Source organism: Belonocnema kinseyi, chromosome 2 (genome assembly GCF_010883055.1).
Source record: "Belonocnema kinseyi isolate 2016_QV_RU_SX_M_011 chromosome 2, B_treatae_v1, whole genome shotgun sequence".
Classification (NCBI taxonomy): Eukaryota; Metazoa; Arthropoda; class Insecta; order Hymenoptera; family Cynipidae; genus Belonocnema; species Belonocnema kinseyi.
In genome coordinates this window covers 134,593,636-134,620,416 of record NC_046658.1, presented here as the reverse complement: position 1 = coordinate 134,620,416, position 26,781 = coordinate 134,593,636, and the positions used below count along the sequence as shown (strand labels likewise).

Sequence of the window (26,781 nt, the reverse complement as noted above, 5' to 3'; positions counted from 1 at the left end):
GCGTCAGGTTCAAGGTCATTGGAAGGTCAAATCGAGAGAAAACGGTAAAAAAATCAAAAAAAAATACGTTATAGGTTTTTGGAGTCGCTAATTACGAATCTGACATCCATTAAACTCTATCGCTTCAGGTTCAAGGTCATTTGAAGGTCATTTGAAGGTCAAATCGAGAAAAACCGGTAAAAAATTTTAAAAAAAATATGTTATAGGTTTTTGGGGTCGCTGATTACGAACCTGGTGTCCGCTGACCTTTATCGCGTCAGGTTCAAGGTCATTTGAAAGTCAAATCGATAACATATTTTTTTTCAGCGTTTTGTCTCGATTTGACCTTCCCATGACTAGGAAGGGGGGTGCTACTTTCGTCACCCCGTAAATTTGCACCTACATTTTAACTGTTACCGGATTCAATAATTATATTTACTTTTATGTAATAATAAATCTCATCGAAGCTTAAAAAAATAATCACTCTTCCACTCTGAAGGGTTGGAAGTATGTAAAGTTGCATTAATTATATAACAAATTTCCTTTAATTAAATTCTAAAAAAATAGAGAAAATAAAACATTCAATGAAAAATAAAAATTGGAAATTATTTTCCTTCATTTTTTTAGACCATTTTCTGAATTTTCCTAAACTGAGATGACAGATCATAGAAATGGTTAGTCATTTTGCTAATTTTCTGGGTTTGTGTGAGTGAATATTTGTAGAGAATACTTGAATGGAATGGGAAAATAGTTCGGTTGGAAGACCAGACTAGTTTAAGTGCTGTGGACAATTGTCAGAGCAAAGTTAATTCAATTAAAATACATTTGAACAAGTCGAGCTATCCACAATGTGCAAGATCATGGTACATCTGCCACCTCAAATTGCTTTCACAAACTTTCCTTTCAATGTTCACTTCATCTACCCTAAGCCTGAAAATCTCTTAATTGAGTCACGTTCATACTTGGGTGATTTTTCTTAAACGAGTTGATTCCACAAATTATTTGGTAAAACAAACCGGATTTTTTGGTTGAACCAACCAAAAAATGTAGTTGGGTCCGCCAAATATTTTGTTGACAATATAATAATAATGATAAACTGTGGCTGAACCAACAAAAATTGTAGTGATTCGTCCAAATCGCTATCTTAATTATCAGAGGGCATTCCATTTTTATAAAATAATTTGATTTACGCCTTAAATAGCATGGGATCGTTCATATTTCATGTAACACTTTTGTGGACGATTTTTAGACCAATTTTTTTATCAAGACATAATAATATTAGATGTAAAAAAATTTAGTAAATTTCAATTTGGGTTAGTTTTTCGACTGGAGGTACCAAATAATAATTTTTAATTCAAAAATATTTGTTCGATTCTTGAGAAAATTTAAAACGATTTTTGAGAATTTCAAAAGCGACTTAAAATAAGCTAGAAAATGTTTAAGACCATTTTTTCATTTTTCAGGATTTTATCAAATTTGAGGGAAATTGCGAGTCATTTAAAAACATATTTAGGACAGTGAGAAGTTTGTAAGAAAGTTAAAAATATTTTATAAATTTTGAGAAATATTTTAGTTTTAAGACACTTATTTGAATTCTACATAAAAATTCAAAAACTGCTTAATGTTTTTTAAACTAACTCAAACTATTATTTACATTTTAGATAATCTTTCAAAATTTTACAAATATCCTCAAAATATTCCAGATTTTGTTCTGGCTGAAATAATAAGGTAGTCAAAATTGTGAATTTACAAACACACGGGGATTCCCTAATTATGATATTTCTGAATGGAATCAACTTAAAAATTGTTCGAATTAAAAAAAATTAATCCCATAAAGTATTCTTATTTCATGAACATATTTGTTAATTTTCTAATTATTTATTATTTAAGTAATCTTCTGACAGATTGAAAATCGATAACGTTGAAATTCCGTAATATTATAAGCTGTCAGAAAGGTACTATTCCGAAATTTCTCAATGTATGTATTTTAATTTTCTGTTAATTTTATAGACTCGGAAATATAATTTTTAAAATAAACTTTTTTACCTTATTTAACAGTCGTCTCCTTTTTAGAAATATTTCCAAATGTTTTCAATGTTTTAAACCATTAAAAATTTAATAAAAGCTTAAAAATTTGATATATTATGCATCACGATTTTTAGTATTTTTAAAATATAATTATGAAAATCTGCTGAAATGTTTTAAAATATTTTTCAATATTTTATTCAAACACACTTATCAAAATAAAAATTATTTAAAATTTTTATGTCATCTAAAAAAAACTTGCGTTTTTCTTGGCACCTGTCTGAATTCTAAAAAAAGATTCTAATTTTTTGTTCGAAATCTGCGAAAATATATGCGAAAAATTATCTTAGAATCTTTCAGGTTTTTTTTTACCATTTTAGAAATCTTTTAATGTTTTGAAATCCTTTTAAATCAATGAATAAATAAAAATGCCTTAACAAAATATTAAAATAACAAATTTTTAACAAAGTAGTTGATCCCTTATGAAACTAGTTGAGTATTAAACAAATAAATACATGGTATTTCAAATTTTAACCAAGGAGATAAAACTTCGTCTAAAATGATGAATCTTAAAAAAATCAAAAAATTTATTGAATCCAAAAGAAGCAGTGGAATTTTCAACTGAAATTGAATTTTTTGTCAATATACTAGCTGATATTTCTATGCAAAAATTTATAATTTTCAATAAAAAACAGAAAAAAGTAATCACCAATAAAAAATATTATATTAGATTAATTCATCAAAAAAATTGGCTCTATGAAGAATAGCTTTATTTTCTTATTAGGTTTATTTTGATAACTTATAAACTCTAACATTTCAGTTCAAATAAAAAATAATCCTTATCAGTGCAACTGCATTTTCAATCAGTGAAAATTCTTGCTGATTTGATTTAGTAACCCATTCCTTACGGATTAAAATCTATAGAGAACTTTTAAATATAAGGTTAGAAGACTAGCAAATTTTTTCAAACGGCGAAATATTTTGGGTCCTTAACTGAGGTTAATTGAAATACAAAAATAGTTCGTTCAAACCTCTCGATCTAATACTTCGTTTTCCCTACTTCTCATATAATATCCTACTTCCCTTTGCAGGCTTCCACCAGCACTTCCCCTCCCTTTCCTCAACTTTTTTTTTCATACACCCTCTCCCCAATATTCCAAACTTCCCGTACCTCCTTATTTTCTACCAGATCTTCTACTTCTCTTATCCCTATTATCCCTGACACCCACTACTTCTCAACTCTATTTTTTTATCACATTTCCTACTTTCGCTCCCCTTATTTTTCCTAACGACCTATCTACCTTTATTTCACCTCACTTCCCCACCTTCATTTGCCATTCTTCCCCTCTACTACGCTACTTCCGCTCCGAAAACTTAAACCTTTGCTTCCATTCTTTTCTTCTAACTCCTTCTCATTTACTTCAACCTCTCCTCATTCAGCCTACATTTTCTTATACTTCCTCGACCCTTACGCCTATTTCCGCTACATTCATTCCCCATACATTCCCCATAGTTTCCCCTACCTTAGCTCTCTTTATTTTCCCTACTGCAATTTTTTTTTAACTCTTCCACCCCTATTAAATATTCTTCCACACGCCTCTCCTACTTTCCCTTTCCAAACTTTAACATTTTTTCCCTTCTCTCTTCCAAACACCTTCCTCGTTTACCACCATCTTTCCTCACTGCGCCCACAATTTCTATGACTTCCTCTATCCCCTCTTTATGTACTACTACTTCTTCTACATCCCCACCCACAGTTCTTCTCAAGTCCCCTACTTCAACACTATTCATTTTTCATTGTTTCCCATACTTCCTCTTTCCTCATTTTCCCTACTTACTTCTATTCATGTCCTCTGACTTTCACGTCCTAATAACCCTTTCTTCTTCCCTTCTCTTCTTCTTCACCCTTCCAATTCAAAAAATTGTCTTCCCTTCTCTTTTTCTAACTCCATCATCATCTGCTTTTACCTATCCTTACTGTCCCACATTGCCACTTAGTTCCTCACCCTGTCCCCTTTATTTACCACCACTTCTCCTGTATATTCTAGTCCTAGCTTCCTTCCCGTGCCCTTCTGCCCATCCTTTTATTTCCTATTGCTTCCACAAACTTCCCGCCCCTCATTTTCCCTTCTTAACTCCATTCATTTCTTCTCACTTTCCTTGCCATTGTGACTGATGAGTTCCGATCTGTGAGTTTTAAATTGCGAATTTTGAATTACGAGTTGTTAAACGTAAGAATAATTCTAACTGTTTCAGTGTTTAACTCCTCAGTCACGAAGCATTAATTTAAATAACAAATTCTGCAGTCAAGGTCTAATGGGAACATTGTGAGGAAGTTGGTGGGTGATATGAAGGTAATTCGAAGGTAGTATGAACGTATCTATCTTGGTCAGGTCGTTCCTTTTCCGAGGGGCAGAATGTCAGTCTCGGCAACAGGTGGACGTTCCGTCTCATTGCGTCGCTTCTCACTTCCAACTGAGGCGAGACTGGCTTGATGGCCATTCAGCGATGATCATGTATTAGCTGACAAGAAACTAGAATGTGTGAGCCCTGGCTCCATCCATTGTAACTAAAACGAGGCTAATAATGCAATCCTTGGAAGCATTATTCACCCCATCAAACTTTCATAAAAAAATTATTGCTGAAACTGCTCCAAGCTAAAAGAGAAGACTCATTAATTTTCAAGCTCAGGTGTTTTATAAAAAGAAGAACAGGATTAATACAAAAAGTTTCAGTTTCAATTAATAAAATTAATTTCTAACAAAAAATGGATTTTCATCAAAATAGTCAAATTCTTAATGAAAACCGATTAACTATTAGCTAAACAGTTGCACTTCTAACTTCTAGCAAAATTGTTAATGTTTCAACTCAATTGTTAAATTTTTAACCGAATTATTGAATTTTCTAATCATAAAGATGAATTTCTTTACAATATATTAATTTAGAAAATCATTAGCTGACTATTTGTTGATTGTTATTACAGTTGTCTGACTATATATTGATCAGTACTACTGAGCTTCCCTTCAACTTTTATTTCTCCCTAGTATTATATTTTTTATTACAGTCCTAACTAAAAATTATCAAGTTTATTTCTGCAGCACTAAAAATAATGATTTCACCTTCTCTCACTATCTCACTTTATGTATTATATTAAAGAGTAATTTTAATTTTCATTTAAACTATTACTCCTTCGTCTAAAAATTAATAATAATTTATTTATTTATCACGGGCTTCTCGCTCTTTTCTCTATTCCCATCTGCTTCACCCTTTTTATTGTATTTCTAGTTAAGTGAGTATAATATTTTTCGTTTACATATAAGTCTCTTATTATATTTCTGACAGATAATTTATCTTTGCTAATTAGAATGTGTATTAATTGTCAAAAAATATAGATATTTTGTTGAATTGGACAATTTTCTTAGTCATTATTTTTGGTTAAAAATGCAATTGTTCTCAAGAAAGTTCGTCTTTTTTGGGTTAAAAAATCTAGAATTCTGTAGAAAACATTTCTTTATAAACTGAAAAACCTTTAATGGACGAAAATTCAACTGTATAGTTAAAAATTTATATTTTAAAGTAAAAAATTTAACTGTTTTGATAAAAATCAACTTTTTTTAGGAAATTCATCTTTATAACCGGAACATGCAATAATTTAATTGAAATTTCAACAATTTTATTGAGAATTCAATAATTCGGTACCAAATTCAAACAATTTGGTGAAACATGTGACTATTTGGTTGAAACTTAACTTTTTTATTGAAAGTTCATATTTTCACATGGAAGAATAAACCATTTTTCAGAAAATTAGTTATTCTGGTATAAAAATTCAATTATTTGCTTAAACTTTTTTTGAATAAAATAATTTAAACCGATTATTAATCGGTTTTGATTATTAACTGAAAATTCAACTATTTCAGTTTCGGTTGAAAAGTTAATTATTTGGTTGTAATGTTATTTGGTTGAAAATGCGTCTTATTGGGTAGAAATTAAATCTTTTTCTCGTTAAAAATTCAACTGTTTTTATGAAAAGTAATCTATATTTTTTATTACATTTTGTTCACATTTTTAATTTGAATTGAAATATTTTTTGGTTGGAATACAAACTGTGATGTTAAAAGTTAAACTTGTCGGCAAAAAAGTCATTTTGCGGGTTTAAGATTTATATTTTTATTCAAAAATCTATTTTTTTCTTTGAAAATTAATTTTTTTTACCGAAACGTTACCTAGTATATTTTTAGTTGTAAATAGATCTTTTTTAGTTGAAAATTCAACTAAGTGATAAAAAATTCATCTTATGTGATAAAAAATTAATGTAAATATGTAAATATTTTCGTCTGGAAAATTCCTTATTTGTAAAAAGTATCTCTTTCTCATTTAGGAATTTAAAAATTTGATTAACATTTTATCTTTTTTTTAATGGTAAAATCTTCCTTGGTTGGAAATTATTTTCTATTTTTTTCAAACAGTTAATTAAAAATTCATTTTATTTTTCAAAACAAAGCTTTTGGGTTGAAAAATTTATCTGTTTTTGTTGAACTACAAATATGGCCTTTGTTAAATTTTAATTTGCTTCTTTGAAAATTCATATCTTTGGTTGAAAACTAATGTTGAAAAGTCGTTTTTTTAAAGCGAAACTTAATTTTATCAAATGATTTTGTTTTATATTTTACGAAAAAAAAATCTAAGTGTAATTTCACTTTTTCAAATAGCCAGAAGTACATAACTAGTTTTCAGTAAAATTTAACTGATCCTTAGTGAATTTTCGCAAATTCAAATTCAGCAAGCCTGAACGTTAGAAATTTCATAACAGCTTTAATTTCGTTGAACGAGAAATTTCTATTAAGTAAACCTTAAATTTTATCCTCGGTATTCGAATTGAATGATTACATTGACAAAGGTTGACTTCCCTCAGTTTTCTGATTTTAAATTCAACTAGAGCAAACTAATTTCCATTACTTTTATCGATTGGCTTGTGCGGTGGATTGGCAAACCGCTCGTTCAGCTGTGACCACCAGGAAACCTAAAATATCTGCTTCAGTGTTCCTTTTTTTTTAAATCATTCTATCACTGCTGACGCAACTAGAAAAACTGAACAAATCTTCTCAGGATAATATTAATAAAAATTTCATGTTAAAGTCAAATTTTAAAGGATACGAAAACAAGAATAAACAATCATTGTTCAACTAAAAATTATCTAAAAATTTCTTGAAATAATTTTTTAATACGACGCGTATTCTTGGTTTTAATCGTGTAAAATAACATTAGGCATTTGAAAATTAAATTTTTTGGAAAAAACGACATAGAATACGAACAAAACTAATAAACAAAAGTTACTCGTCTAAAAGGGATCTACACATTTTTCATGGACCATTTCTTGATGGGATGCGCACTTCGCAGTTTTTGTTTTGATCACACCAAAATGTAATCACATAAATTTCTAATAAATCCTATTTCGATAGGACTGATTGTTGGTTTTTTAATTCTGAAAAATAATCTGAAAATTAAACCAATTAAATTTGAGCTAAAACGGCACAAGGTAAATACAATAAAATGTTCAATAGCAAAATTATTCGATTGAGTAACTACAAAATCTTAGACTGCTGCCCGGGAAATCTTAAGAGAACTCCTGGAGAAACTTTTGAAAATCTGTGAGCAATCTAGGAATTGTGAGAAATCTAAGAAAGGTTTGGCTAATTGTGAGCAGAGCTGAGGTGGTGGAAAAAACAGCCGAATTCATCCGAAAGCCGCCGAGTTTAGCCGATTCTATATAATCGCACGTGAATTCTAATCGCGAGGAGAGTCGGAAATTTCGGAACTCCTGGCACTCTCGAAGAAACGTTGGAAGCCTCCATGAGAATTCAATACAGATTGCCATATTCACAACTTTAAGATTCATCGACTTCGTTGTAAAGAAATAGAATTTGTGCTTTATTTTTCAATATCAAAATTAGCAGTCCCATACAGAGGTACAAAAATTAATTTAAAAAATAAAATGGTTTAATAGAGTTCAACATAATATAGAAAATGTCACAGTTCGAACAAATTTAAGTCGAGTGCAAAGAGCGAGATTCGTGATGAGAATGTGTTCGTTAAAGCTGAAGGGGCATCAACAAAAGAGAATTCACAATCGCCAAATTACAGCTGTCGATGCACTGACCTTTAACTTTAAAAGCTTAAAAGTTTAAAAGTGCAGAGATTAACTTCTTTTTTTAGTTTAAATTAAATTAATTCAACTGAAAATTCCACTATTTGGTTAGAACTTGATAGAAATAAAACTTTTGATTAAAAATTTTTTGGGTTGAAACTTGATCTTTTGTAGTTAAAAGTATAAATGCTCAGTTGAGAGTAAATCTGCTTTTGTTGAGAATTCAAATATTTTTTTGAGAATTCGTCCGTTTTCCGTTAAAATTCAACTCTTTTAGTGAAAACATAACTTTTTTGGGTAGAAAATGTAACAGTTTGGTTAAAAATAAACTGTTTTCGACTTAACTGCATACTTTTTTGAAATAATTTTTTTTTGATGGAAGATTAATTACTTCAGTAAAAAATTTAACTATTTTGTTAACCATTGGACTTTTTAGTTTGAAAATACAAGAATAATTTCTCAAAAAATTATACAATTTGCTTCAGAATTTATTTTTTTCGATGAAAATTAAAACTATCGGGTTCAGAATTGAAAGGCTTTTTAAGAAACAAAATTTCTTTGGTTGAAAATTTATCATTTTAGATTGAAAATAATTTGCACAGCTAAAAATTATTTGTTTTTTTTCTGATTGAGAATTTATTTTCTTGACTAAAAAAGTGAGAATTACATTTTTTGTTAAAAATTAATTTTTGTTGTTGTTGACAATTCATGTATTTTGTTAAAAATTTGACTTTTTTGTTGAATTCAACTCTTTTCTATTAAAGATTAAAATTTTCTTTCTTTTTGCAATATAAGCTTTTACATGTTTCTACATGTTTCTATGAAAATTCTTTTTTTTTCTTCGATTAATAGAGTACATGGTTTAGATTTAAACTATTTTGTCAACAATAATTCAATATACAAATAATAGTTCGCAAATGAACTATTTTGTTGAAAATTTATATTTTCGGGTTAAAAATCCTACTACTTTGCTCGAAAATTAAACTAGTTGTTTAAAAATTTAACTGTTTTTGATCTCAGATTATAAATTTTTTAGATAAAATGTTAACTGTTACATGTTTCCTATCTGTTCTGTAGAAATCTCGTACTTTCGGCTTAAAAATCAACAATGGGTAGAAAATAAAACAATTTGTTTAAAAATTAAATTTACATTTTCGGCTTAAAAATTTAACTAATCTGTAGACAATTCGGCTTTTTAGCTTACAGTTATATTTGTTTAACTGAAAATATAACACTTCAATTAAAAATATAACTTTCTGGTTAATAATAAACTTACCTATCGAAAAGTTATTTTCTTGAGTTTAAATTTAACTTTTTTTGTACACAATTTATTTTCATAATTAAAAATCCACTCTTTGGTTGAAAATTGAATTATTTTGTAGAAAGTTCATCATCTCGGCTTAAAAATTGAACAATTTAGTTTATAATTCAAGTATTTGTTAAAAAATTTACTTTTTTTCGTAATTCGACTTTGTTAGGGAATTAAAATATTTGTTTAAAAATATGACTGTTTTTTATTTAGGATCAAAATATTTTTTCGTTAAATTTTAAATTAAGGTTCAACTATTGTTTAAAAATGAACTTTTTTGTTTAAAATGTATATTTTAGACAATAAATAATATTTTCAGTAAAAACTTAAACTGCTTGAATAAAAATTAATCTATTTATGTAAATTCCAATATTTTGTTGAATATTAATTTATATTAACATTATTCTTGTTTTTTTTGTTGTAATTTATCATTTTGATTAAGGCTTAAACTATTACACTTACAAATTCGTTTTTTTAAAATTAAATTCAACCTTTTGATAATTCGATTTTATCGCTGCAAAAAAATTGAAAATTTGAAAACTTTTCTTGAAAATTGAAATATCTAGTTTTGTGAAATATCAGCAAGATTAATTTAATTAAGTTTAGAAATTCATGGGAAAACTATTGCAGAACTATAATTTGAGAGTTCCGACTGATCGAGCTTTATACAATCGCAAGTACACTTGCGGCATCCTTTCCAGACAAGCTCATGTTCACATGAAAACTATGACAAATTGCGATTTGCTCGTGTATTCGAGTATAACCTGAATCCTAACGATCTATATTACATGATTAATAGTGGCAATTAATATTCAGAACTCCCTATTGCGGTATCGCATACTTTAAGCACAGCCACTCAATTTTCATTTGAACATAACTCATATTTTCGTGCTTTTAAATTCAAATCATCCTTTAGCAACCTAATAAATGTAGAAATTGTAACAATAACATTATATTCCAAAATAGTGGAATTTGATGTGTTTGAAATTACCAAATACAAGGGTTGTGGTTTTCTGCAGTTTTCCTCTCCCCCGGCCAAACCTATAGGCAAATTCGAAAACTTCCAATAAATTCGGAAGCAGTTTCGGGTTATCACTGGTTATGATTAAATTTACCCAGTGAAATAGAATTTTAGATTAAACTTCAAGTACTTAGCTCAAAATTCATCTGCTTTGTTGAAGATTTACCTTTCTTCAGAATGAATATTTTCTGGAGTACAAATTCAACTGTTTTTTTTTTAATTCAACGCTCTTGTTAAATATTAAAATCTTTTCTTCAAAATTCATTTTTTAAATGAGGATTCATCGTGATAGATGAAATTTTTTTGGTTGAAATTTAAAATATTTATCCGAGATTTGTCTTCTTTGGTTAAAATCAACTTTTTAAAGTTGAACTAATTTGTATTAAAATTAATGTATACTGCTTTAGTTGAAAAATAAACTACTTGATTGAGAATTTAACTGTTTTGGATTCAAGATTTAAATAATTTTTTTTACAATATTAACTATTATATACTTCGTTAAGAAAATATATTTTTTAAATCAGCTACTTCTTTCAAAGTTAAAATAAAATGTAAAAAATAAATCGTTTTTTTCAATAAAGATTCATAACTTTATTCAAAAATTCATATTTTTGGTTAAATAATACAACTAATTGGACAGAAAACTAAACTATTTGGTTAAAAATTGAACTGTTAATGATTTAAGATTAAAATTTTTTTGTTGAAATATTAAATATTACATGTTGGGTACAGAATTTATTTTTTTGGTTGAAACATCAACCACTTAGCTTCAAGTTAAACTACTTTGTCAAAAATTCATTTTTTTGGTATGAGATTTATTTTTATTTAAAAATTGAACGATTTAATGGCAAATAAATTTCCTTGTTGAAAATTTGTATTCTCGGTTGAAAAATTAAACTTTTTTGTAGATACTTCGTCCTTTTAGCTGGAAAATTCAACAGTTTGGCACACAAATTAACTAGTTTGTACAAAATGCAACAGTTTCTTATTTAGGATTAAATTTTTTTGGATAAAATATGAACTGTTACATGTTTTGTTGAGAATTTATTTGTTGTTGTTAAAGAATTAACTACTTGGTTGAAAACGCAACTGTGTGGCTAAAAATTATTCTGCTATTTTCTAAAAAAATTGAACTACTTTGATAAAAATTTACTTTCTTCGGTGGAAATTCATGCCTGCTTACAATTTTAATTATTTATTAGAAAATTCGTGTTTGTGTTAAAATTTATGTTCTCAAATTAAAAATTTAACAAGGTGGTAAAAAATTTAATTTTTTATTGAAAATTCATATCAGATTTGGTTGAAAATTCAACTAACAGGGTAGAAATCTAACCAATATATTTGAAATTTCAATTATTTGATTCAAAATTCATTTTCTAACGGAAAATGTAACTATGGGTTTGAAATTGGTAGAAATTTTAAATATTCTTGTTAAGGATTTTTTGTGTTAATAAAAATTACTTTTTTAACAGAAAATTAAAAAAAGCTCTTTGTTGAATGTTTAACAATTAAGTTAAGCATTCATCTGCTTCTTTTAAATATATAAATATTAAATTGAAAATTTGTCTTTTTCGTTTGTAAATTTACCTGCTTCATTAAAAATGAACTTTTCGGTCCATTTTGTCATATGTGCAATATTGTAAACTAAAATCTTAGAAATGTAAGGCATTTTGAATTTAATTAATTATTTTGTTCATAATTATTTTATTTAAAACAATTTATCCCTTAATTTTCTTCAAAAACCATCAGCTTTTTATATCGAAATTCCTAAATAAATAATTTTGCTTCATTATGAAATTTATTTCTAAATGTTTCTAAACATTATTGATATAAAAGAAAATTTAAATTTTAAATGATTTTTCATAAGAAGAAATAATTATGTTTATAACCGCACTATAATTTGTAAACTTTCTTACATTTTTAAGGAGATCAGCGAAATTAAACTATGTGAAAAGTTATTTTGAAAAAAAGTTAAATGTGTGGAAAAGAAATATGGAAGATTTTGAGACTATTTTTTTGAATTTCTTAGAAATAAAATTTGTTAAGGTAAACAAAATTTTACAGTAAATTATTTTAAAGCACAATTTTGCAATTCAGCCATTCTACATAATTTCAGAAAAAAATTTAGCAAGTTGAAGGGATATTCAGAAGTTTTGAAACGATTCAAAAATAATTAAAAGTTGTAAAGAAGAACCTGATAGATTTTAGGAAAATTTTTATAATTCTGCAGATTTTTGAAACAATTTACGAAAAAATTAAATGGTTTTTAAAGATTAGAAGGTTTAAGGTCTGACAAGATTAAAAAAAGAATGTTTCTAAGATACGTGTGCAAATTTTAAATTATTAAATGAAGATTTAAATGCATAATGTTTTAATTTAGGAAAATTAAGAAAAATTTATAATATAATAAATTGAAGAAATATCTAGTAGCATAGAAAAGATTCAAAAACAATATAAAACTTAAAAATAGTTTTAGAGATTTCCAAAATTAACTTCAGAAGCTTCAAAATTGAGATCTTGAGAAACTTTGGAAGAATATGAGGCACTTTTTTTTAATTTTCAAATATTTTTTAAAATTTCAAAAAAATGTAGTTAAAAATATTTTTAGGAAGTTAAGACATTTTAAATTAATTAGAAATATTTAAAATCTTAGAAGAATTTCCGAAAACTTATTACAAATTTCATAATTTCTTCCAAACTTCTAAAAGTCCTAAACATTTTTTAAAGAAGAATCTAATTATTCCTAATATTTCGTGTAACCCTATAAAATTAAATTAATCTGTAAAATCTTCTAGATTCTTTTTTGATACATCTGAAATATTCAAAAACCTTTTTTTTCTTCTTAAGACTCCCATGAAAATTTTATTTCTATAAATTTAAATGAAAACTGATAATACTTATTTTGTTGTTGTCAATTTTCATAATTTAATTTAAACTCAAATTTAAGTATTTAAAAACTTTTAACAATAAAATATTTATTTGAAATTTGTATGCTATATTATAACTAGAGTTATTTGGTATTTCTAATGGTATTTAAAAAAAGTTTTAAATTGGTGAATTTCAAATAGTATTATTTAAATGAAGTAACTTCAATATTTGTATGACTTAAAAAAATTAATTTAAAAAAATAATTTAACATTGGTATTATTATGTTGAAAAGTTAATTGAAATATTTTTAGATACGAACTTGACTCTTTTTTTGAAAGTTTATCTTTCAAATTTAAAAATTCACACGTTTTAGTAGAATTTTTATTTTTTTCGACAAAAATGCAACTTTTTGATTGAAAATTCAATGATTTTATTGAAAATTCGTACTTTTTGGTTGAAAAATCTACTGTTTTGTTAAAAATGTAACCATTTCGTAAAAAATTTACTTTTTGTTTCAAATTTATATTTTTGAGTTAAAAAATAAATTGAAATCTTTCTCGATGAAATTTTAATTAAAAAGAAATGTGCCGTTTTTTATTAGAAATCCCTCTGTTTTGGTACAAATTTCACCTTTATTTGGATAAAAGTTCAACTATTTGGTAGAGAATGGAACTACCTTGTTAAAAATTCATCATTTTTGGTTAAAAAAATTCATCCCTCTGGATTGAAAATTTAATTTTTTCGTAGAAACTTAGTTTATGTTTACAAATACATATATTGATCATGAAAAGTCAAATGAAATATTTTTTAACAGAAAATTAAACTATTCTTTATAATAGAAAAAATAAAGATTTCATCTATTTTAAGAGAAACTTTTTTTTTATCAAAATGCCACTATTTTGAAAGAGACTTCAAATATTTTATTAAAAAGTCATTCTTTTTGGCTAAAAATTCCTCTTTTAGGATGAAAAATTCCATTTTTTCGTAGAAACATATTTCTTTTTCAAAAATTCATATTTTGATCTTGAAAAGACAACTGGAATCTTTTTTAACAGGAAACTTAACTATTTTTTTAAGTAATCTTTTTCATTCGAACATTTCTTTGTTTTAGTAGAAATTTTTTTTAATTAAAATGTAACTTTTTGTTCAAAAATTATTCGCATTTGCTTGAGCATTCAACTATTTTTCTTAAAATATTTTGTTTAATCACTTTGTTGAGAAATCGTTATTTGTTGAAAATTTATATTTTTAGTTGAATATTCATTTCTTTGGTCGGAGGCTTATGTCTTTGGTGAAAAATATAATTGTTTAGTAGAAAAACCTGGTTTTTGGTTTAAAATTCATTTTTCCACTTGAAAATATAACCTTTTAATTTTTTTTAATTGATCTTTTTTAGTTGAAAATTCTCCTATTCTGTTTAAAAATACCATTTTTGTAGAGAAAAAATCGTTTTCTCGCTTAAAGATTTAAAAAATCAGATAAACTTTGATTTATTTCTTAAATAAAAATCTGTATTTGTTTAAAATTCGTCTTTTACGAATTAAAATTCTTTTTTGATTTGAATTTTTATATTTTTTGATTGAAATATAAACTGTGCCACTTTTTTGTTGGAAACTTGTCTTTTTAGGTTGAAAATTTAACTATCATGTTAAAAAATTATTTATTTTGTTGCAAATTTAAGTATTTTCTTAAAAGGCCACCTTTCATAGTAAAAATAAAATTTATTTAATTCAAATTTAATTCTCCTTTCGCTCTTATCAAAAAATATAATATTTGATATGTGAACCAAAAAATATTTTAGTTATAAATTGAAAACAATTTAATTAATTTAAGAAAACTAAATCGATGAAAACCCAAACAGTTCGACTTGTTAGCAAAAAAGATATAATTTCGACCTATAAAGATGATTTGTCAACCAAATAAGATTTTTTATTAAAAGAAGAAAAATATTTCACCAAATTGTTAAGTGTTCTACTATAATAATTTAATTTTCAAACCTAAGATTATTGAATTCTCAAGCCAAAAACAAGAATTTTCTACCAAGAAGTTTTATTTTTATATCTAAAATATGAATTTTCAACAAAAAGTTTATTTACGACCAGAAAAGTGGATTCTTAACAACAAATATAATAGTTAATCTTTAAAAAAATATTTTAATTTCAAATTCAAAGTTCTTAAATTAATTTACAAAAAACGAATTCTCAATAAAACTTTTGAAATCTCAACCTAAACAGAATAATTTGTAACCAAGCAGTTGTATTTTTGCTCAAGAAAGATTAAATTTTGTATTAAAAATATACAGTTTTAATCAAAAAAGACGATTTTTTGACAAAACAGTTAAAATATTATTCTAAAAAGATTTCCACTTAATAAAATTTTCAACTATTTATTACAATTTTTAAACCAAAAATAATGTGTTACCATAAAATTACTTACCTATTCCTCAGCAGGTGGCAAAATTTAAGGTTAGAATTGGAGGTTTCAATAAACTAATTTGAACAACATTTTTAGAATAAATAATCAATTGAACGCTAAGCCTCGAACTGATAAACAATATTGTCAATATTAATTAATTAACTTAAATAAAAAAATGTTATGCTCTTAAGCAAAATGTTAACATGTTGGCATGAATTTTATTTAAAAATAAAATCCCTCATGACTTATCCAAATCCAATTTCGCTTTTTGATATATTTCATAATTGTAACTAAATTGTACCATTCCATTTTGATAACCCTCATTTTATGTTCCTTGTCCCAGTATTGACTTCTTTTGTGTCCCACTTAAGAATATACCTCAAAATTTTCGTCCCACTGATGCTAATATGATAATCTATTAGCCACTTATCATAACAGTGTTTGTTCAAAAAATTTCAATTTACCATTCCAAATTGATTTTTATGTGGGTCAGCTTTCCGGAACTGCCCCAGTAATGGTCGATTTACTTCATCTGAATATAAATGGTCAAGAAAAATGAAAAATGATTCAAGAAAATGTCAGGGAATGTTGAAAATAAATTTTCCGGTAACCCTGCCCTATTCTACCAGCAATAACTAGTCAAAGATTTCCTTAAACTTTAAATTACATGCATTAAGAGAGGGGGGGGGGTATTCTGCTAACGTTTTTTACAGGGGTGGGGGGTATTTGAGAGGATCTATAATCCGTGACGTAATATACGTTCAGCCCCTTTCGCAAGTGGCATAAATCAATAGGGCTGATGATCATTCTCCATTAATTTAAAAACCCCATATCACCACCCTATAAAATATGAATTCCAGAATTCAAGAAAAAAGAAATACTTTCTATGATAAGTGGCACGAGTGTGGATGCCGTTTCTCACATTTTTTCCTGAAGAAAATCAAATATCATTTTTATTTTAGCAGGACGAGTCATGTCTGACAATAAATCACCTGTAAGAGGGTTTGCGTGTTGCATCGGACAACTACGACTATCTAAACCGCCTGAGGCTTTTTAGGCGACTTTCGGGCGCGCGGCAGCAATTGAGCGGACTGGATCTTTTTGTTCCTCCGGAATATTAACGTAGCAATTTTTCTTTCGATGTGCCAGGAAACCGGGAATTTTGTGCCCTATTTCGACGCCTGACCCTCCTCTCAAAATGTCACAACAGAGCTTTTTGCCTTCGAGGCGATTTAATTTCTAAGATTGACCGAAAGTCACTCTTGTATGCATTTCCTGTAAACAAATTAAAACATTTTGTAGGAGGGAATCAAAAAAAGAAAATTATGGAAATCTAAAGTGGAACTATGTGAAAAGATAATGTATTAGGAAACTGAAAAAGTAGATTTAATTTGGTATGGGTCAATGAACAGGATGGTCCAAACTTTTCATTTTTTGAAATTATTTGACAAAAAAAAATTATATTAAGAAGTTCTACAAGTCCCCTCAAGTTTGAAATAATATTTAAATTAAGTTGAAAAATATTTTTCATTTCAATTGGCTATGAAATAAAAATAAAATTTTTTCTTTCTTTAAAGCACCTCTTAAAGTATGTTTTATGGGGTCCAATAAGAATACCAGTAGTGGAAAATTGTGTTTTTCAAGTTTCTGGCGGTAATTATGACTTTCTTGTGGTTTTTTAAATATGAATTGTTTCTTACACAGAAAACACTACTTTTTACTGTTCGAACAATTTATTATTGTTTTTAGCAATTTTGGTCTTAGAAGAATGTTAGAAGATGAAAATTAATTATCATTATTAGATGATTACATTTTATTATAATAGTGTTGGAAATTTGCAGTTGTATATTAAAATTTTTCACTTTTGTTCCATTTTTCCGTTAGAGTGTGCTAATAATTTCTTAAGGATCACAAAAATAATCCTTAAAAATTTTTTTATTATTTTGCATTATATTTTTTTAAAATAATGTTACAATTTTAAGTTTTTCTTTAAAAATTTCGAATCTTTGTCCAATGAAATACTAGTTTTCAACGAAATAGTTCAATTCTTAGCTAATATCCTTTTTTCTTTTTTTAAACTAAACAACTGAAATTTTACAAACAAAATGTAAAATTTCTACCAAAAGGGATGAATTTTCAAATAAAAATCATGATAAATTTCTGTCTTATTTTACAGAATTTTAAGAAATTTTAGGTTGAAAAAAATAAAATATTATAAATCAGAAATATGTCAAAGTTTAAAAAATATATTTTTATCCATTTTGAATATCTTTTGCAATATTTCATTTTTTTTACAATAAAACTCAAAATTTATTTTTTCGGAGGAAAAATTACTTTAGCGTTTCCCAGAAACTTAAGCAACATTTTCGATTATCTTGAAACATTGCAAAATCTATCAATAACTTTCAAATTTTTATTTAAAATCTCAAAACGTCTTTATTTTGTTTTATGTCTGAAGATATTTTCAAATTTCAATCTTTTTGAAGTTTTTTAGGAACTTTAAGTATCATTAAAAATTATTCAAATTTTTCCTTAAATTTAAAAAAAAAAACATTTGCAAAATGTGTACAAATCGTTAATATTTATTTTTGACAACTTTGAATATCTTTTTAATATTTTGAATTTTTTTTTAATATTCTCGTTAATTAAATTTCGTAAAATACTATTTAAAATTTTTGAAAAACCTTTTAAATCTTTTGTTTCAAATCTTCCAAAATTAATATATTGTTTCAAATTTGTTGAAATCTTCTTAAGTTCAAATATTATTTTTATATGTTCTTAAAATTTCTAAATATCTCTTAAACTTATACGTTTTTTTTAATTATTTGAGCTTGCAATATTATAAAATCTTTCTTAAAAATCGTTGACCTTTTTCCCCGAAATTTAATTTAAAATTCTTAAAAACCTTTAAAGTCTTCAAGAACTTATTTCGAAACTTTTGAAACTTTGAAATATTTTTGTAAATAATTTCTAAACAATTATTGAATCCTATAACAATTGAAAAGCTGTCTTAAAATATTCGAAATTCAAAAATCTTCAAACCTAGAAATTATTTAATTTAAATATTTCGATTAAACGTGCTATAGGTGATAATTAATTTTTAATGGATACCAGTTTTGAAAAACAATTTCAATATCTACAGGCAGGACGAAAGAATGTTTTATGGTATTCAAGGATTTCCTGGTAAGGAAAGTACATTTTTATACACCTGATAAATCTGGAAAATGATCAATGTTAAAACAGTGAATTCCTGAAAAAGGAGTTTCCTGTTTTTTTTCAAATTATCATTTTAGTGGGCTCATTTTTTTAATGAAACTTTAGAAAAACTGAAATATTATTTTTCAATATTTAACATCCACAAGAGGACGAAAACACAAACTTCAGAAAGTGTAATAATCTACTGAACTCAATGCAAATAAATAAAAATTCAATAAATTTTAAGGATAAAAAGAATTTAATTGAAAGTTGAGTAAATCGTCATTTTTTATTTTATTTCTATTTTATTAGGAATCAGCAAACAGGGGTCGCCAAATTTGGTAACACGAAAATTATAAGATGCGCCTTTTGCAATAATTTTTCTAGTAACCAAAATTTATCATTCGAATGTAATTTTGAACATAGAAATTTTTGTAAATCCTTTAGACTATTTTTTTTAAATTTATAAATAAATAAATTTACATTTATTTTTATAAAATTTATATCTTGAAATATGAGAGTACGAAGTGAAAAGAAAACTTCAGTGTAAAACAAACAAAACAAAAGCAATTGAAATTTTAAAACTTCATGAAAACTACACCCATGCCTCACATGTAAGTACTTTATTCTAATATAGTCAAAAATGTTATAAAATTATGTAAAAGGGTTAATTAGGCGACACTTAAATTTTACAACTTTCTGGCAACGACACATGTAACGCAAAAATAAAATAAAATCCTGCTTCTTAAGAAAAACTTTTTCGCATTTTTCAGCTGATTAAAAAAAATCTGTTCTTTATTCGATAACTTTGTACTAGAAAGAAATACCAGAAAAAATTGGCAAGTCAACAGAATCGAAAAATTGAAGAAAAAAAGTTTTAAAAAAATATCAGTAAAAAAAATGCCAGTAGTAAATGTCAGTGTTTATCCCGCCAAAACCAAATTAGTCTAAGACTCAATGAAACTAGTCAGGACACTATTTACAAATAATATACAATAGTTAATCACATTTAAAAAATTATTTTAATTTTTTTTTAATCTTTTAGTTGAAGTGTTTTTCTATTAAAAAGTTGAAACTTAAAAGTAAAAATACATATATAATCTCCTACTTTGTTAGAACTACCAATATTTCTGAGTCGTTATTAGTCGATTTCTTAAAAAAAAAACTTACAATTATTTAAAATTACTCAAGTCGTGATTTTGTTTAGAAAAATAAATAAGTATTGTTAGATAATTGAGTGTCGTTAAAAAAGGATTTTACTCTTTTTTCGTATACTATGATATTTTATGTACATTGTAAAGGCAGCCAATTTGGGGTTGAAGGTAAAGTAAATATTCCAGTAGTACATGCCAGTATTTAGTCAGACAAAACAAATCTAATCTTGAGCGTACGATGTTGATCCACTCTGAGCGTTTTTTTGAAACCAAAAATTTAACTTAATTTCACAGAGATTTGTGAACGTCGATTATTGAATGAAATTTTTTTATTTGACAATTAGGGCAGTGCAAGAACATTAAAATTACTTGAAGACTTGAACAATTTTTTTGTTCATATACTTAAAACAATTGCCTACTTAACATTAAAAAATTCTAAAGATGTTGCTGATTTTATAAATAAATTTAATAAATAAATACATGTTTTAGTCATTTCTCGCTCTAAATACTTCGTTTTTTAGATAATTGATTAGAAATTTTTTGAGAATAAATAATATGTATAATTTTTTAATAATAGAATTAATTGTTGTTAGTTTATATAAATTTGTTGAAAAAATAAAAATTCTTGTCGATTTTCAAACAAACAATTGAATTTTTAAAGAAAACCGATTCAGCTCTTCCTTAAGTAACATCCTTATGTTGTTTTATCAATGTGCCACAATTTTTTTTATAAACAATTATATTTAAAAATCCCTGTTATTGCTTAAGCCATCATCGATCGAAAAACTGAAATTTTGTCAAACAAACGCTAGAAAACTCTTTCAAAATGTCAAAAATAAAAATTCATTTATATATTTTATTTAAGTAAATAACAAATATTGTCGCCTAACAAAATCTCCTAATAAATAATATCCTTTCTGAAACATTGGCAGTCGATTCGACCATAAAAATAATTTTTTTTTAATAATAATTTTTGCACGTTAATGAAATATCACAATGAAAGGATTTTTCCAATTTAAGACAAAACAATTAGCTTTATTAGAAATAACTCATGTCAAAGAAATATAAGCTTTTAATCTATTTTTTACAGAAAAAAGTTATCATCCATCTTATATTTGATCGAAATAGCTACTCAGATTCACTGAACAAGAAAATTGTTAAACAACTTAACATCTGTCTTTGTTAAAAACAATTCAAGTTAAATATTAGAAGACTGGTAGATAGCCTTGCTTGACATTATTATTTTTTTGCGATATTTTGATGCACATAAGCGTGAAAATAATTTTTTCCGAAAAAAAAGAAAGTGCATTTTATATTTTTTCTCATAAATTATTTACAATACAGCTTACGTTTTTGTGTAAACGACTTTAAGCAAAAATATCAAAAGGATTATTCCTTTGAATTGTATATTTTAAGAATCAATTAATTAGAGGCAGAACATCAATGATTTTAAATTCATATCTTACATTCTCGAACAAAAAAAAACCCTTTATTATAAGTTAATTAATCCGTCAAGAAAAACACCAACACAAATAAATAAAAACCGCTTTAATATTTTTTTCTATAGTTAAAAATAAGAAACGTATTAAACTTTAAAACCTTAAACACCGATGAGAAACTACTAGATACGGTTCGTATTAGCTCTTCACACTGCATCATTTTTTCCCAAAAAGAAGCAAATGTTTTTGAGAGTGCCATCACGTTTTTAAATTTGGATTTTTAGACCTCCCTGGTGTGTGCAGAAATTTGGCGTTGAGCAGCATGTCTTTGTAGAAAAGTGTCAATTACTTTATTCACTACAAATACCCCGCAGTCCAGGCATTGCAGCTTATACCGCAATTTTTGGCGAATCGCCAGAAATTGTACACACACCTTGCACAAATTTAGCAGCCTACACACAGTCCGGACAGACCTCGTAGTTATGGTAATTTTTAGTTTATTTTTTACTGTATCAAAATGTCCTTATTTTTTGTAGTCAGATCGTTCACGTACATTACTCGCCGTCGAGAGATATACAACTTTGAAGACTTTTCCATTCCTCACTCCATTTCGATTCATGAGAGTTACCAACAAACTTTGTTCTTACTTACTTGAATGCACGTTTCACGCGGCAGCAGAGAATTGTTTTAGGAAAGCGTGGAAAGTTCAAGATAGAAAATCTGGAAAACGGAAGCTAGTTCTCTTATCACGAGTGCACGGACGTCCGGTGGTGGTTGAAAAACTAATGTACATGCTCCTCGTTGTGTATTGCATCCCGATGGATATATATACATATACAGAAGGCTCCGTTTCATACCGCTCCAAATGCCGTTTGGGCGGTGTACCGCGCCACATCGCGTTTAGGCGGTGTACAGCTCTCATTCGCATTTGTTCGTTTTACAGCTCCAAGTCTTTTGTATAATCCTAGGACCTGAACCTATAAAGCGATTAAATACTACAAAAGGCTGTACACCGTCTAAGCGGATCGTGGCGTTATACACTGCCTAAAGGCGACATGGAGCCCTATAAAATTGAGGCCTTAGTATTCGGGTAAATCATGAAAAAAAATTTTTCGCTTTTTAAGAACATCAACTATACAAATCCTTTTTTTTTTAAAGAGAAAATGATCCTCCTTTTTTTAAATTAAAGTTTGTAAACAATTTTAGTTCCTATGATCTTAAGGTAATTGTGCCAAAAATGAGATGTCTGAAAAAATAATTCTTCTATGATTTTAAGAATCAAAATAGTATTACTGATCATTTCAATTAAAATAGAAAATATTATACTTAATGAAAATTTTCTCAAGACTCAAAAAAATTGATTTTAGGAATGTTTCTCATAGTAGAATTTTTCCTGACTATTTCTTCTTCTGAATTTACGAAAAGTGGTTGTATTTAAATAATTTTTAGCTTATTTTTTAGTTAAAATATTCTCTGAAAATCTAGTTTTTCTGATCAAGGAAGTACATTTTTCTACAGGGCAAATCGTTGAATTAAATTTTTTAAAGAAGACATTACAAAAAATTAATATATTTGAAGATTATTTGATGAATTTGAATTAAAAATAGAAAAGTTATAGAACAAGTTTTCCCCGAAAAAATGAGCAACTATTTGTATAAATTCAAACATTTTTAAACAACTGGTAAAAAGCGACAGTAAGGAAAAATTAAATTACAAAATGTGTTGTTTAACTGATAATTTTTTACAATTTTAAAATATTTTTCATAGAAAATAATTCTTGTAAAAAGAAAGTATGTTGTATTTTATTTTTATATATAATTGAGAAAGAAAAACAAAAACATTTTTTGCCTAATAATTATCACATGACCAAGTTTTTACATTCATTTCATCCATTAGCTCAACAGATTTAAAAAAATATCCGAATTCTCGATAAAACGAAAAAAATTTCTATTTTTCAAAATTTATTTTTCAAAATTGTTTCAAAAGGTATGAATAAATTTAAAATGATTCCCAACTTTGTTAAACTCGAATATAGAATATTTTTAAGAAACTTTTTTAGTTTCGAAGGAATTTTCATAAATATTAGAAAAATTCTAATTATTTAAACAGATATTGATCGTAGAAGTTTTTTAATAATCTCAAAAATACTTTAAAGTAAAGTTATTTTAGAACTACAAATTAGGTATATTTTTTTAATTTCCCAAGTTTGGTTAGAAAAGCATTTGGAAGGTTTCAAGCCAATTGTTTTATTTTAAGGACATATGTAAAATATTACAAAATCTTATAGAAATTTCTCAATAGTCCTAGGAAAATTATATTTATATAACTCCAAGATAATCAAATAAGCCTGAAATATAAATAGTTATGCGAAATTATTATAATGCATAAAAAGTTATTCTTTTCTGAAATTATAATTTGGTTGAAGTTATTGTTTTTTGATCGAAAAAAAATGTTTGGCCTAGAAGTTCAACTATTTTATTAAAAAAAATTTTCCATTAATTTAACTTTTTGTTCCTTTTATTTATCATTTTGATCCAAACATCAACTAAACCATTTTTTCTTATGATTTAATTCGGACGTTTAAAAAACTAAAAAAAAATTTTATTCAGATATATTTCAGTTTGATTTTGCCCTATTTTTTTGTATAAACTAGATTTTTTGCCGTGTTAAAGACTTTTTCAGGGCTAATTGTAGAAGATGAGATAATAAAGAAAAATATCTCATCTAAAATTTTGAATTTTCAAGCCAACAGAGACTAATTTTTGACAGAAAAAGTTGATTTTCCAACCAAAAAGTACACATTTTCCACTAAAAGAATTACATTTGAAATAAAAAAGGACTAATTTTTAATTAAATAAATAAATTTTTGAGTGAAAAAGTTCAGTTTTCAAGCAAAAATGGAATAGCTACAGTTGCAGGTAAAAAATTATTTGGAAAATAAGTTGAACCAAACAGATGAATTTTCCAATAAAAAGATTAAATGTCTATTGAAAAACATCAATAGAAGACAAGAGGTGAATTTTAAACAAAAAAAAAATTAATTTTGCATCAAGGAAGATAAAATTTTAACGCAATAAATTAATTTACAACCGAAGTATGAATTTTTCAAAGTATTTCCAATCTGATAGTTAAATTTTCCACCAATTAAATGAATGTTCAACCAAAAAGGTGAACTAATCGCCAAGAAGATTGATATTCTACTATGGAAATGAAAATGTTGTAGAGCACATTTTACGAAACGAAAAGTATAATCCTTTTAACATTTATAAGTATTAGAATCGGTATAACTTCAAGTTAAAGAAATTCAAAAAAGGTTAAAATCACATTTATAATTCTACTTAACGACCAATAATCAAATCAATGTGCAGAATTCCTGAAAATAAAACGAAGAATCTCACGAAAAAATTTGGGCAACCATCATAAAATGTTGCTAATAAAATTTGAAAAAGGATAATAATTTTTCCCTAAAAAAAAAGGAAAAATTTCTTTTTTTGAACAAAAATAAAAAAAAGAATTAAAAATGAGACGGCAACCAACGAAATCCCCTTCATTTTCTTTATTATTCATTTCGTTTTTCTTTTTTATTATTATTTTCAAATCACAATGAAAAAAATATTTGTAAAAAATAATCACCAACATTTCGGCACTCATACAGCACCCTTAACAAGGCAAAAAATTGAATGAATAAAAGAGAAAAAAACCGAGCAGACAGCAACAGCAACAAAGCCACGATGCTTTCTTTCGAGTGCTGAAGCATTGGTGATTATTTTTTACAAATATTTTTCTTATAATGATTTGATAATAATGAGAATAAAAATAAACAAAAGGAATAAAAAATGGAAGCAGGGAAGTTTGGTTGGTTACCTTCTTATTTTTCATTCCTCTTTTTCATTTTTTTCGAAAAAATGATCTTTTTTTATAGGAAAAAATGGGTTTCTTGTTCAAATTTCAATAAAAAACATTTTATAGCGACTGTCCAGATTTGCTCGTTGGATTCTTGGTTTTATTTTTAGGAATTCTTAACAGTATAATTTATTCTTTTTTAACCGATTTTATTTTATGCAGAATCTTAATCTGTTTTCCTTTCATTCATAATAGCTTTTTGGCCATAAAACAAATTATGTCTGATAAATAAAAATAAATAAAAAATGAAATAATTGCACCTTGATTTGAGGCGCCCACATAATTACAAATGCTTGCATTAGCGTTGTAGAATTTTCATGATGCGATTACATTTTGTACTGCTCAGAGGAACTTTAAACAAAGCGTTGACAATTCCGCCAGCACAATCCGGTAATTTAACACAACAAATGGCTCTTTGGTATAATGGATATATTCATTTCGCTATTGTTCATTTAAAATAAATTAACACGATTGGCAATTGGAAATTACAATCCGCTTTTAAATTTCAGGTGGCACGCAGGATCTGGTCCCAGCTTTATTGCTTGTCCATGGTGATTCCTTTACATGGGGTGCCGGAAATCCTTTGGACGGAAGTGCTTTGGCTGCTCATGGTCGCCTAATTGTTATTACTATCAATTTTCGTCTCGGCGTTTTAGGTGGGTTCAAAAATATAATGCATTTAAAAATTATTTGACTACATAAATGACAGCTTGAAAATTAGAATAATGAGATTAGATAGAGAAAACCGATACGAGGTGGTTAGACAAAGTTTTGAATTCATCATACTCATAAATGATCAAGTTTGTCTCGTATTTAACAATGACTGAAAAAACAAGAATTAAAATTAGAGTCCCATTTTGGTTTTCAATGAATTTTTAAAGGCTTTTTAGATCTGTATGTACGATGGAGTTTTCTACTTTGTTTGATTATAGATCTAATGAATTTCGTAAATTGGTGTCCTCGAAATCACTCAAGTATAAACGCAGATAAATGTAATTAGCTTTTATCAACAAACCAAATCCATGAGATTTGTTGACAAAATTAATTATATAAGCTTCCAGAGAGTGGACTTAACATCACACCAAGGTAAAATTTGTGACCAAACTAAAATTTAATAAACAAATCAGTAATTTATTGGGTTCTGAAAAAACGGGTAATAGGATTCATAATTCGCACAAACAAACCGTTTGAAAATATAGAAACAATTAGAGTATATTTTAACGCAGTAGTAAGGTCAAAAATAGATAAGGCATTAATTATCTGGTCAGCCTATTAAGCTAATTCTACAGGAGCACTTGAATCCATCCAGTATTAATTTCGGAAATGCA

At 26.6% G+C, this 26,781-nt stretch overlaps 1 protein-coding gene across 2 annotated transcripts in view; it reads left to right on the top strand.

The window, feature by feature from the left end:
• The window catches only part of LOC117167950 (neuroligin-1-like), a 183,909-nt gene that overhangs the window by 41,360 nt on the left and 115,768 nt on the right, over positions 1-26,781 (top strand). For both annotated transcript variants that reach the window (XM_033353215.1, XM_033353214.1), the window contains exon 3: positions 25,963-26,109. In XM_033353215.1, coding sequence (XP_033209106.1) covers positions 25,963-26,109 — 147 coding nt within the window. The remainder of the gene's footprint in view (positions 1-25,962; positions 26,110-26,781) is intronic.